Source organism: Cherax quadricarinatus, chromosome 1 (genome assembly GCF_038502225.1).
Source record: "Cherax quadricarinatus isolate ZL_2023a chromosome 1, ASM3850222v1, whole genome shotgun sequence".
NCBI classification, from domain to species: Eukaryota; Metazoa; Arthropoda; class Malacostraca; order Decapoda; family Parastacidae; genus Cherax; species Cherax quadricarinatus.
The window spans coordinates 51,907,442-51,922,687 of NC_091292.1; the positions used below are offsets into that span (position 1 = coordinate 51,907,442).

Genomic DNA, 15,246 nt, shown 5'->3' on the forward strand with positions numbered 1-15,246 from the left:
AGAAAAATGAGTTTCTTGTTCAGAACAGAGCTTTGGTGAGATGGGGAAGGAAGAAGGATGGGTAAGAATGGAAATATTGGAAAAGGGTGGGAGGGGGGTGAGAGGTAGGATATAAAGGTAAGTGGCCCAACCACTTTGGTGCAATTTAAAAAGTGTACGTGAAATGATAATATATTTATTTAAGGGGTATAAGACTAACCCATCAGAGTCACATAGATATAACAGATATATAAGTACATGACTCTGAATTGGTAGTAATTATACAGGTTGCAATTTTTTTTTTTTTTTTTTTTTTGTTTTTTTTTTTTTTTTTTTTTTTTTTTTTTTTTTTTGTGATTGCACAACGGATATTTATGCGACAAGGAAGGCAATAATTTTCTGGCCAGTTTATAAAGTTCGTGACAATGGCTTCTTACAGGTGGTGTCCAGCCATAGTAAATAGCATAATTTTTACATTAGAAAGTTATATAAGATGTCTCCCTAATTGGGGGCGATGATTTTTTCAGTATACATAGAAGGGTTCTGGTGGTATCCAATCCTCTTCATCAGGGAGGTTGCTCAATATCATGGGTCGTGGGTAATCATCTTTATGAATAAAGCGACGGACCCTTTGTGGGAGAGTCATTCTTTGAGTCCTGTGAGGAGGAGTATTGATGGTATAATCCGTGGTATTAACCACTTGTATAGGATGTTCTCCATCTGGCATGTATAGTTCTTGCATTGTATTAAGTTGTTTCTTTTTTAGGGTGTCAAGGCGTACATTTATGGCAGTAATATCTTGTTGTATGTGTAAATCTGCCATTTTAACTCTGTCTCTCCTCCTGGTATCGGTGATGAAGCGAAGAGCTCTATTCTGGACCCTTTGTAACCGTAGCATGTTGGTCTTTGTTGTTAGTGACATTGGGACACAAGGTTATTCGAGTATTGGTCTTATTATCATTTTATACAGATGTTTTTTGACATGTTGAGGGGCTTGATTAAATCGAAAGAGTCTGCTAAGACCGGCTTTGGCTATGTTGATCTTTTTAGTTACATGAGATGTTGAATGGAGCAGCCTGTCGATTTCATATCCCAAAATCTTGTTAGGGTTTCTAATGGCTACAGGTGTACCTCTGATGGAGATACCTCCTTTATCTTCAATTGTTGATGCAAAACATCCTATCGTGCTAACAAGGACCTTGTCAGGATTAGTTGTAATTCTCCATTTCTTTTCCCAATTAGATGTTCGACGAAGTTCAATATTCATTTTCTCTATGACTCTCTCATACTTGTATTTTCCTGTTACCGGAGTTGATGAGACGACATGAATAACATCATCTGCAAACTGTGTCACAATTGTGTCATTAAACTCTGGTTGAGGAGGGTCATTCACATAAATGTTGAACAGGAGTGGAATGAGACAAGATCCTTGCGGGACACCAGCTGTCGGTATAAAAGGCTCTGTCGACCTGCCATGAAAGGTGGGAATGATTTTTCTTTGAGTTAAGAAATTATATATTAATCTGAGAAAAGTCCAGTTATGGTCTGGTAGGTCAATGAGTTTGTATATAAGGCCATCATGCCATAAGCTATCAAAAACTTTATGAACATCTCTGGTGGCAATTAAGGCAAGATTGCCCTGATGTTTTAGACTTGCTACAGTATCGAAAATAACATTTATTGCATGATTGGTACCTCTATGTGTTCTAAAGCCAAATTGTTTTTCAGTAAAAATGTGATTAAACTCCATATAGTAGTTCAATCTGTTGGAAATGACCTTCTCAAGAACTTTTCCAGTGACTTCAATTTCTAGGTAGGTACTTTATTTGTTTCATTGTTATTCCAGAGAGGCCAGGGGCTCTATTTCTCGTTCTTCCAATAACCTGACTTATCTCTAGTAATGTAATAGGTCTAGTAAGCGGGTGGGTATCATCAAGAGTTGAAGTATTGATGGAAGGTAGTGGTTGTAGATCATCCAAGTTCTCATCTCTCCATTCATTTACTAACTGATAATGATTATTGTTAAATTGACGACTGTTATTATGGGAGAGAATTTTCTCCCATACATCACCCATCAAATTAGCCTGGTCCTGTGGATCGTCAAGTTTAATTTCAACATCTTCCTCATCCTCATCAGTGAAGGTATGAACTAGGTAGTTAGGAGCCTTGTGCTTTGCCCCTAAAAGTTGTCGGATCTTACTCCAAAATTTTGCTGGTTCACGTTTATATTGATTCGCTTGAAGAACTAGAAGTTTCCATATGTCCCGTTTGTGATGACTAATCATAGTAATTAATTCTTGCCTTAATCGGTGCAGTGTAGCTGCTGGTGGTTGTCATGAGTACCCTTGCAGAAAAGACAATCTCTCTTTTCTTTGAGTGGTTTCTTGTTAACTGGGCTACTCTTAGGAGGGTACTTATTCTTCTTACCTTATGGAGAATCATTATTTCTGATTACTGCTACTTGTTGTGTACCTATGCAATTCTTTTTAGAAAATGAATTTTGATTATTAACATTAGGATAATTTTCTCCCTTGTGAAACTTGACAGATACCTCAGAGTTATTATGTGTTGCATCTTTAAAATGACTTGGTTGGCTGGTCTGCAACTGAACAATTAATTCTTGTAGACCTAGTCTTATTTCCTCCAGACCAAGATAACCTTTGTGATACTTGTTTGAGATCCATTCAAGTGTTTTAAAGCTTAATTTATTCTGTACAATGGCACTCAATAACCAGTCTGATTCCTTCAGATTATATTTATTACTTAAAGTTTTGAGAGTGCTCTCCAGTTTAACTCTAAACTGTTGTAAAACGTTGTAAGTGTGGTCTGGAGTTTTTAAATTGACAATGATAGTCACTAGATCCAACCTACTTTGTTCTATATTACCATAAGTGACCTTTAACAAGTCAACTGCTTCCTTGTAAGAGTCAGCTACATTGAGAAAGGCTTGTATCAGTATGTGAGCATCTCCTCTTATCTGTCCTTTGAGGTAAAATAATTTAGTTACACAGGCTAGGTCACTCCTATCATGCACAACTGCTTTAAAAATTAACCAAAACTCCTCCCAATTTTCTCCAGGATTAAATACAGGTAAACATAATTCTGGAGTTTTGGCAAAGTCATATTATTTGTTGGAATAGATTGCTTAACTGTCTGGTTTACACCATTTAATTTATTCAAAGCCTGACTTTTACAAGAAAGAATCTTTTCTTCAAATTCGTAATACTGGTTAATCATAAGATTTATTTCTGTCTCACCTCCACAACTTACTAACAAATCTCCTTCATATTTTTTATAATATAATTTGTATGAATCATATCTATTCCCTAAAGCATCTAAATACAATTTTAAATCATCAGTATTCACAGTTTCTTGATTCATTAATTCCAAACATTTATTGTATGCCTTTGTTACATGACCCTTTCTAGCCTACATTGATGATTTTTTTGCTCTAAATTGCATGTGCTTGTCATCTACATTAATTTCCTCATTTTTACCCCATGATGCAATGTATTAAATTCAACTTAATTAATAACACTGATTATGTACTTAATTATGCACTTTAGAAAGGTAAATATTGCAACTTACCTTGAATAAATCCTAGCTACTTGAGCTTAGCAATTACATGTAAGGAAATTATAATATAAACTTTAAATGTACATTAATAATCTTAGATACACTTGAGCTTAGCAATTACATGTAAGAAAATTATAATGTAAACTTTAAATATACATTAATAATCTTAGCTATGCTTGAGCTTAGCAATTACTCATGTAAGGAAATTATAATATAAATTTTAAATACACATTAATATAAATCTTAGCCAGACTTTGGCTTAGCAAATTTAGTATTGTAATAATCATAATCCACTACACATTAAGTATATTTGTGGACCTAACATCCACCTCCTTCTGTCATTTCACTTATAATTATTAAATGATTAATTCACTAATTAATTACTTCACTAATTACATCCAGTTTGAACAAAGACCAATGGGCTACTATCGTGGAAAATTAAATTTACCTGGATGTAACTCATAAGATACATACCAGTAAATGGTAACAAAGATAATTATTCTTTATCAAGGTTACAGAGACAAGTAGGAATTTTAGGACACCTAGGTCACAAAAAATGTCCCCCTTCGATACCTACTACTGTCATATCCACAACTCACTCTGGACCTATATTAATTTCACATGAAATATACATCACCAGGAATTCTGGTAAAACATTAATATAAACATGTGGACTGTATATTAAATTTAAAATGTGAATACATATACATTTATGTAACAGAATGATAATTTATAATCATAACACTCACCAATTTGTCTGGAGATTACTTGGTGTATCATACACAACCCCCTGCCTAAATATGAAGAAAATGCTGGCCAGAATTCCAACATAAATAGACATCGACTTAGCTGGGGTTCCAAAGCTGTCCTGTGCATCTGCTTAATGCTCACGTTATGCAGGACTGCAAATCCAACAATTTCGGTTCCTATTTGAGAGGTTTTAAGCCCAATATAACCCCTAGAGCGACAAAAATTCATGCACATTTCATTAACATGCCTGTACCACATTCAAAAACAATGGCATCTCCCCCATGCTCGTCAGCGCAGGTGCAGAGCTTTCCTGTCTGTTCTCTTCTTTAAAATACACTTTAGAGAAATAGCAATGTATTAATCAGGTATATTTACATTATAAAAAATATACAGCATAATTTTGGGAAATTATTTTCCACATCAGTATCAAAACTGACCATGATAAAATAATGATTTTTAAACTTAATAATATACTTAACAAAATTGAAGGAATTTCTTGATGCAAACTCATTTATTGTTTTTTTTTCATTAGATTTTCTAATTTATTTTTTTATTATTTTTAATTATAGTATTTACAGTTTGTACATTTCCTGATGATTATGATACATAATTACGATGTGAACTTTTCACTCCATTTACCAAAATGCAACATTGAATATTTCCTGATAAAGCAAATGAAAACAGTGCAAAATGTCTTTCCTCTAGTAACAGTGTGTGTGTGTGTGTGTGTGTGTGTGTGTGTATACATATATATATATATATATATATATATATATATATATATATATATATATATATATATATATATAATATATATGTATATATATAATATATATATATATATATATATATATATATATATATATATATATATATATATATATATATATATATATATATATATATATGTATATATATATATATATATATATATATATATATATATATATATATATATATATATATATACATATATATATATATATAAATATATATTTACATATATATATATATACACATATATATATATAAATATATATATATATATATATATATATATACATATATATATATATATATATATATATATATATACATATATACATATACATATACATATATATACATATATATATATATACATATATATATATACATATACATATATATATATATACATATATATACATATACATATATATATATATATATATATATATATATATATATATGCAATAAGATCACAGTAAACAGGTGATTTTAAAATATGCAAAACAACCACCGTGAAAGAGTAGTGAAATTCCAAGCGCTTTCGTGACTACTCACATTGTCAAGGAACTATGAAAGTAATACATCGAAGGAAGGTAATTAAAGGGCTTAGACCACACCTCACAGTCGGACTCATAAGAAAAAAGGAACACTGCAGTAGGTCCGCTGGTCCAACTAGACAGGTCCTCACGACAACCCACTAACAAATTATTCTACCCAAGAAATAAGGTTTATTATTTGTCCAAATGGTTGGTCAGGCTCTGATCCACCAGGAGGCCTGGTCACAGACAGGGCTGCGGGGGCGTTGACCCCTGGAACTCTCTCCAGGTAAACTCCAGGTAATGTATTATTAAACTCTAACCAATTTTTATTAGTTATAAATGAATCTGATTTATACAAACCTAAGGAAATATTCATATTATTTTCAAAACTGCTTTTTATGAAACAAGATTCAATTATATTTCTGTCAACCATTGACTTGCTTGATACAACTTTCTCAACTTTTTGAAAATCAATTGGATAGTTAAAGTCTCTCACATGAATAAATAGAGCATTGGAATCTTGTCCAGTTCTAATGCTATATTTATGTTGTTTTAATCTAAGTTCGAGACTTTTACCAGTTTGACCGTAATAAATTTTATCACAAATTTTACAAGGAATCTTATAGACACATCCGTCAGCATTTTGGGGGGAATTCTTTATCAAAAGTTTTTTTTACTGTATCAAGATTTTTAAATACAACTTGAATATTAAAAGTCTTAAGAAGAGAAGGCATATCAACCAAGTTTTCATGGTAAGGGAGAACCAACATATTTTTAATTGAATAAGGTTTGTTGTCCCTTTTTGGGTTGTAAAAAGTATTTCTAGCAATTTTAAATGATTTATCAATTACATTTCTCGGGTATTTCAGATCATTGGCTATTTCGTAAATTTTGGATATTTCTTCATCAATGAACTCTGGACTACAAATATGTAAAGCTCTCAAAAACATTGATGAGAAAACAGACAGTTTAACTTAATGGGAAGAATAATAGTGTGCATAGGAACAGTTATTTATAGGTTTTCTGTAAATTTTAAATTTGAATTCATTATTACTCTTAATAATTAAAACATCTTGAAAAGGCAATGAGATATTTTCCTCAAACTCAACAGTAAAGTTTATAGAATGGGCTAAGCTATTTAATTTGCCTAGGAAATGGTGTATATCTACATTCTTGGGCATAAGACATAAAATATCATCGACATATCTGAACCATTTTGCTTTATTAGGGAGGATTGTGTTAACCAATCATGTTTCAAAAAATTCCATGTATAGATTACTAAGAACAGGCGAAAGAGAATTTCCCATTGCCGTACCAAATTTCTGAGTGTAAAACTTATCATTAAATACAAACTTTGCATCAACAATGCAAAGTTTAATAAGTTTAATGATGGTAGGAACTGGTAATGGTAAATCATAATTAACGAGTTCTTCAGATAAGAAACTTAATAAATCATCAACAGGAACTTTCGTAAACAAGGAAGTAACATTAAAACTAACCATATTAATAATCATTTAAGTTAGTCAAGGAGCTTAATTTATCAACTAAATCTAAGTTGTTTTTAACATTGAAGTTAGAAGTTTTACAACAATAGGGCCCAAAATGTCAACAAGCCATTTGGATAATTTATACAAAACTGATCCTATGGAACTAATAACTGGTTTGATTGGATTACCTGGTTTGTGTGTTTTTATTAGTCCATACATGTAAGGTAAAGATGGATTAGTGGAAGTAAATTGTTTAATTAATTCATCTTTGCCTTTTAGTAGAAGTTTTATTGTTTTATTGAAATTGCTGTTAACGGTTTCTAAGGGATTCTTTCTAAGTTTAGAATAGGTTTCAGTATCATCTAAGAGATTATTCATTTTTTCTTGGTAATCATTTTCTTTCATAATTACTATTGCATTTATTTTATCTGCTTTGGTAAAGCGCAAATTTTTATTATTGTTAAGTGTATCATAAGACTTAAAGAATCTTTGAGGGCAATTGGGAATGTTTGGTTTTAACATAGAGTTATATACCATTCCCTTACTAATATTAATTTCATCAGTGGATAAATCAGAAGATTTTTCAAAGTTACAAAAGGCTTTTGCAATTTCAACATTATTAAGTTTTTTTTGAAGTTGCAAAACTTAGACCAAAACCTAGAGCAGCCGTTGTATTTTTATCTAACACTTCATCTGATAAGTTAATTACAAAACTGTTATTAGCATGCTTTGTCCAATCACTATTTTCAATTAAATTGTCTAATTGTCTTTGTAGTTTGTTTTTGAGCCTTTTGTAACTTTGAAAAATCTTCTGATTTATCCACTGATGAAATTAATATTAGTTAGGGAATGGTATATAACTCTATGTTAAAACAAAACATTCCCAATTGCCCTCAAAGATTCTTTAAGTCTTATGATACACTTAACAATAATAAAAATTTGCGCCTTACCAAAGCAGATAAAATAAATGCAATAGTAATTATGAAAGAAAATGATTACCAAGAAAAAATGAATAATCTCTTAGATGATACTGAAACCTATTCTAAACTTAGAAAGAATCCCTTAGAAACCGTTAACAGCAATTTCAATAAATCAATAAAACTTCTACTAAAAGGCAAAGATGAATTAATTAAACAATTTGCTTCCACTAATCCATCTTTACCTTACATGTATGGACTAATAAAAACACACAAACCAGGTAATCCAATCAGACCAATTATTAGCTCCATAGGATCAGTTTTGTATAAATTATCCAAATGGCTTGTTGACATTTTCAGCCCTATTGTTGGTAAAATTTCTAACTTCAATGTTAAAAACAACTTAGATTTTGTTGATAAATTAAGCTCCTTGACTAACTTAAATAATTTTAACATGGTTAGTTTTGATGTTACTTCCTTGTTTACGAAAGTTCCTGTTGATGATTTATTAAGTTTCTTATCTGAAGAACTCGTTAATTATGATTTACCATTACCAGTTCCTACCATCATTAAACTTATTAAACTTTGCATTGTTGATGCAAAATTTGTATTTAATGATAAGTTTTACACTCAGAAATTTGGTATGACAATGGGAAATCCTCTTTCACCTGTTCTTAGTAATCTATACATGGAATTTTTTGAAACATGATTGCTTAACACAATCCTCCCTAATAGAGCAAAATGGTTCAGATATGTCGATGATATTTTTCTTATGCCCAAGAATGTAGATATACACCATTTCCTTGGCAAATTAAATAGCTTAGGCCATTCTATAAACTTTACTGTTGAGTTTGAGGAAAATAACTCATTGCCTTTTCTAGATGTTTTAATTATTAAGAGTAATAATAAATTCAAATTCAAAATTTACAGAAAACCTACAAATAACTGTTCCTATGTACACTATTATTCTTCCCTTCAAGATAAAGTTAAACTGTCTGTTTTCTCATCAATGTTTTTGAGAGCTTTACGTATTTGTAGTCCAGAGTTCATAGATGAAGAAATATCCAAAATTTATGAAATAGCCAATGATCTGAAATACCCGAGAAATGTAATTGATAAATCATTTAAAATTGCTAGAAATACTTTTTACAACCCAAAAAGGGACAACAAACCTTATTCAATTAAAAATATGTTGGTTCTCCTTTACCATGAAAACTTGGTTGATATGCCTTCTCTTCTTAAGACTTTCAATATTAAAGTTGTATTTAAAAATCTTGATACAGTAAAAAAACTTTTGATAAAGAATTCCCCCCAAAATGCTGACGGATGCGTCTATAAGATTCCTTGTAAAATTTGCGATAAAATTTATTACAGTCAAACTGGTAAAAGTCTCGAACTTAGATTAAAACAACATATATATAGCATTAGAACTGGACAAGATTCCAATGCTCTATTTATTCATGTGAGAGACTTTAACCATCCAAATGATTTTCAAAAAGTTGAGAAAGTTGTATCAAGCAAGTCCATGGTTGACAGAAATATAATTGAATCTTGTTTCATAAAAAGCAGTTTTGAAAATAATATGAATATTTCCCTAGGTTTGTATAAATCAGATTCATTGATAATTAATAAAATTTGGTTAGAGTTTAATAATACATTGGACAAATAATAAACCTTATTTCTTGGGTAGAAAAATTTGTTAGTGGGTTGTCGTGAGGACCTGTCTAGTTGGACCAGCGGACCTACTGCAATGTTCCTTTTTTTCTTATGAGTCCGGTATTGTCCCGCGTCAGGTGTTTCTTTGTTGAGGGAGTTGACTGTAAGGTGTGGTCTAAGCCCTTTAATTACCTTCCTTTGATGTATTACTTTCATAGTTCCTTGACAATGTGAGTAGTCACGAAAGCGCTTTGAATTTCACTACTCTTTCATAGTGGTTGTTTTGCGCATATATATATATATATATATATATATATATATATATATATATATATATATATATATATATATATATATATATATATATATATATATATATATATATACATATATATATATATATATACATATACATATATATATATATATATATGTATATGTATATATATATATATATATACATATATATATATATATATATATGTATATATATACATATATATATATATATATATATATATATATATATATATACGTTGTGTTATTTATAATTATATATATACATATATATATAAATCGCTTTGAGTTAGAAATGGAGAGAATTATTCTGAATTTTGACCTTGACGTAGCTGACTCCTTGAATGGTGTAGTTGGTGATGGTCTCAGAGATGAGAGTGTACTCCAGCAGCTGACGCTCTCCCAACACCAGCATCCCAGCTCCTTCCTACAGGCAAGACACATCAATAATATTGTTCCTTATCTAACACCACCAGTTAGTCTTACCTTACACCACCAGTCAGTCTTACCCTACACCACCAGTCAGTCTTACCCTACACCACCAGTTAGTCTTATCCTACAGCACCACTCAATCCTTATCCTACAGCACCAGTCAGTCCCTATCCTACACCACAAGTCAGTCCTTATCCTACAGCACCAGTCAGTCCTTATCCTACAGCACCAGCCAGTCCTTATCCTACAGCACTGATCAGTCCTTATCCTACAGCACCAGTCAGTCCTTATCCTACAGCACCAGTCAGTCCTTATCCTACAGCACTAGTCAATCCTTATCCTACAGCTCCAATCAGTCCATATCCTACAGCACCAGTCAGTCTTTATCCTACAGCACCAATCAGTTCTTATCCTACAGCACCAATCAGTCCTTATCCTACAGCACCAGTCAGTCCTTATCCTACAGCACCAGTCAGTTAATATCCTACAGCACCAGTCAGTTATTATCCTACAGCACCAATCAGTCCATATCCTACGTCACCAGTCAGTTATTATCCTACAGCACCAGTCAGTCCTTATCCTATAGCATCACACCTCCAGGACCACACCTCCAGTAACACAAAAGCACCACACCTCCAGAACCATACCAGCACCACACCTCCAGCACCACACTTCCAGTACCACACCTCCAGTACCACACCTCAAGCACCACACCTCCAGTATCACACCAGCACCACACCTTCAGTACCAGCACTACACCTTCAGTATCACACCTTAAGCACCACACCTCCAGTACCACACCTCCCGTACTACACCTCCAGTACCACACCTCAAGCACCACACCTCCAGTATCACACCAGCACTACACTTCCAGTACCACACCTCAAGCACCACACCTCCAGTACCACACCTCTAGTACCACACCAGCACCACACCTCCAGAACCACATCAGCACCACACGTCCAGTACCACACCTCAAGCACCACACTTCCAGTATTACACCAGCACCACACCTCCAGTACCGCACCTCTAGCACCACACCTCTAAAACCACACCAGCACCACATCTCCAGCACCACACCTCCAGTACCACACCAGCACCACACGTCCAGTACCACACGTCAAGCACCACACCTCCAGTACCACACCTCAGGTACTACACTTCGAGTACCACACCTCAAGCACTACAAATATATCACCACACCTCCAGTACCACACCAGCACCACACCTCCAGCACCACACCTCCAGTACCACACCTCAAGCACCACACCTCCAGTACCACACTTCCAGCACCACATCTCTAGCATCGCACCTCCAGTGCCACATCTCCAGTACCACACAAGCATCCCACCTCCAGTACCACACCAGCACCACACCTCCAGCACCGCAACTCCAGTACCGCACCTCAAACACCACACCTCCAGTACCACACTTCCAGCACCACATCTCTAGCACCACACCTCCAGAGCCACTTCTCCAGTACCACACAAGCACCACACGTCTAGCACCACGCCTCCAGTACCACACCTCCAGCAGCACACCTCCAGGACCACACCTCCAGTACTACACAAGCACCATACCTCCAGTACACACAAGTACCACACCTCCAGCACCACGCCTCCAGTACCACACCTCCGGCACCATACGTCCAGCACCACATCTCCAGTACCACACCTCCAGAACCACACCTCCAGTACCACACAAGCACCACACGTCCAGTATCACACAAGCACCACTCCTCCAGCACCACGCCTCCAGTACCACACCTCCAGTACCACACCTCCAGTACCACACCTCCAGAACCACACCTCCAGTACCACACACGCACCACACGTCCAGTATCACACAAGCACCACACCTCCAGCACCACGCCTCCAGTACCACACCTCCAGCACCATACGTCCAGCAGCACACCTCCAGTACCACACTTCCAGAACCACACCTCCAGTACCATACCTCCAGAACCACACCTCCAGTACCACACAAACACCACACGTCCAGTATCACACAAGCACCACACCTCCAGCACCACGACTCCAGTACCACACCTCCAGTACCACATCTCCAGCACCACACCTCCAGCACCACACCTCCAGCACCACACCTCCAGTACCCCACCAGCACCACACCTCCAATACTATACCTCCAGTACCACACCTCCAGTATCACACCTCAAGCACCACACCTCCAGCACCACACCACCAGTACCACACCTCCAGCACCACACCTCCAGCACCACACCTCCAGCATCACACCTCCAGTACCACACCAGCACCACTCCTCCAGTACCAAACCTCCAGTACCACACCTCCAGTATCACACCTCAACCACCACACCTCCAGTACCACAACAGCACCACACCTCCAGTACCACACAAGCACCACACGTCCAGTATCACACCTCAAGCACCACACCACCAGTACCACTCCTCCAGTACCACACCAGCACCACACCTCCAGTACCACACCTCAATCACAACACCTCCAGCACCACACCTCCAGTACCACACCTCCAGTACCACACCTCAAGCACAACACCTCCAGCACCACACCTCCAGTACCACACCTCCAGTACCACACCTCCAGTACTACACACACTTTCAGTACCACACCTCCAGTACTACACACACTTTCAGTACCACACCTCCAGTACTACACGTCCAGTTCCACACCTCCAGTACTACACCTCTAGTACCACACCTCCATTACCACACCTCCAGTACCACACCTCCAGTACTACAGCTCCAATACCACACCTCGAGCACCACGTCTCCATTACCGTACCCCCAGCACCACACCTCCAGTACTACACCTCCAGCATCACACCTCCAGTTCCTCACCTCCAGCAGCACACCTTCAGCACCACGACAATTCCTCACCTCCAGTGTAGACAATATGCCTACCTACCTGTTTCACATACCACCCGCTAGTGAGGTTGCTGGCCTAAGGCCTATTTTCTGTAGTGCCCGGCTGATGGTAGGCCTGAGGTGTGTCCTCCTGACCTGCCATCTCCCTCACTGAAGCTCTGCTGAACTTCACTCTACATTCACATCTACATCTCCATTTACTCCCTTCCACACAAAAAATTTATTGCCATCATAAAGGGACATAGAAACAAGATCAGAAAAAAAAGATTATTCAGGTTTTATTCAAAAATAGCAGTACGATAAGGCAACCAAACTACTGGGAATGGTTAAAGGTTCTTGATCTGTATTCCCTGGAATGCAGGCGAGAGAGATACATGATAACATACACTTGGAAGGTCCTGAAGGGATTGGCACCAAACCTGCACACGAAAATCACTCCCTACGAAAGCAAAAGACTCGGCAAGAGATGCAACATTCCCCCAATGAAAAGCAGGGGCGTCACGAGTACATTGAGAGACAACACAATAAGTATCCGGGGCCCAAGACTGTTCAACTGCCTCCCAGCATACATAAGAGGGATTACCAATAGACCCCTGAATGTTTTCAAGAAGGCGCTGGACAGGCACCTAAAGTCAGTACCTGACCAACCGGGCTGTGGTTCGTACGTCAGCTTGCTTGCGACCAGTAGTAACAGCCTGGTTGATCAGACCGTGATCCACCATGAGGCCTGGTCTCAGGCCTGGCCGCGGGGGCGTTGACCCCTGAAACCCTCTCCAGGTAAACCCCAGGTAATACATTCGTTTCACCAAAAAATAAAGAAAGAAAGAAATAAAACATTCTTTTCCAAAGAGATAATTGTATTTTTATGACAAAAATTAGAAACACCAGAAACATTATTGGTGGGAACACTGGTGACTCACTGAGTCCATCAGTTTGTTTATGCCAGGAGCTGCTGATGACATTGTTACTCTCATATCGTCAACGGCTATCAATCGGTTCCTGGACTTTGTCCTCATTGCTACTAAACTTGAGAAGTCTGATTCTTGAGAAGTCTGATTCTCATAAGTATGTAGTGACTACAAGCACTTGGAAGGTACGCGGAGTACGGAGTGGATGGTAATCTACGAGTTCTACCCAATAATGAACACCAACCTTTGCAAATTCTTTTCTAAGAGAAGCTGAGGACTGAAGATCAATCAGCTCCTCTGTAGCTGGGTCATCATCTTTCATTTCTGACAGTTCAGTGGCAAAATGTCTTATTATCCATCCCTCTGTTGGAATCATGTCTTTTGAAAAGTAGCCAGTGAAGTGATTCTTCAAGATTTTCAAATGTTCTGTGATGTCTTCATTTATCTCAGGTAACACTCCAGATCGTTCACTAATGACCTCATCCAAGTTTGGAAAATTTGCAAAGTTACTTTGGTGAACTCTCAGTGCCAATAAGTCCAGCTTTGTCTGCAATGTGTTCATCTTTTCACTTGCTTCGACAATGGTTACCGACGTTCCCTGGAGTTGTTTGTTGACTTGGTTAAGATGAGTAAATATGTCTGAGAGGTACCACAAACAGGCGACCAACTTCGGATCAGCAAAGTCTTCACACAACTTTGAATTCCGGAGCTCAAACACACGATTTAAAATAAGTCCACGAAAAAGCCACCTCACATCAGTATGCAGTATAAGAATGGAATGTTCACAGCCCATCTCATCACAAAAATCTTTTAACAAACGGTGATTCAAACCTCAAGCCCGAATGAAATTGAATAATAGTCAGGTAACTATTATTCACACACACACATTCTTAGCGTTCTCTCACTCTCTCTTCCTCTCTCTCTCTCTCTCTCTCTCTCTCTCTCTCTCTCTCTCTCTCTCTCTCTCTCTCTCTCTCTCTCTCTCTCTCTCTCTCTCTCTCTCTCTCTCTCTCTCTCTCTCTCTCTCTCTCTCTCTCTCTCTCTCTCTCTCTCTCACATTTTACAAAA

At 36.6% G+C, this 15,246-nt stretch overlaps 1 protein-coding gene across 1 annotated transcript in view; it reads right to left on the reverse strand.

Moving 5' to 3' along the window:
- Positions 1 to 15,246, reverse strand: part of LOC128685465 (uncharacterized) — a 175,796-nt gene that overhangs the window by 22,501 nt on the left and 138,049 nt on the right. The window contains exon 8 of the mRNA XM_053772005.2: positions 10,295 to 10,399. Within this exon, the coding sequence (XP_053627980.2) occupies positions 10,295 to 10,399 (105 nt within the window). The remainder of the gene's footprint in view (positions 1 to 10,294; positions 10,400 to 15,246) is intronic.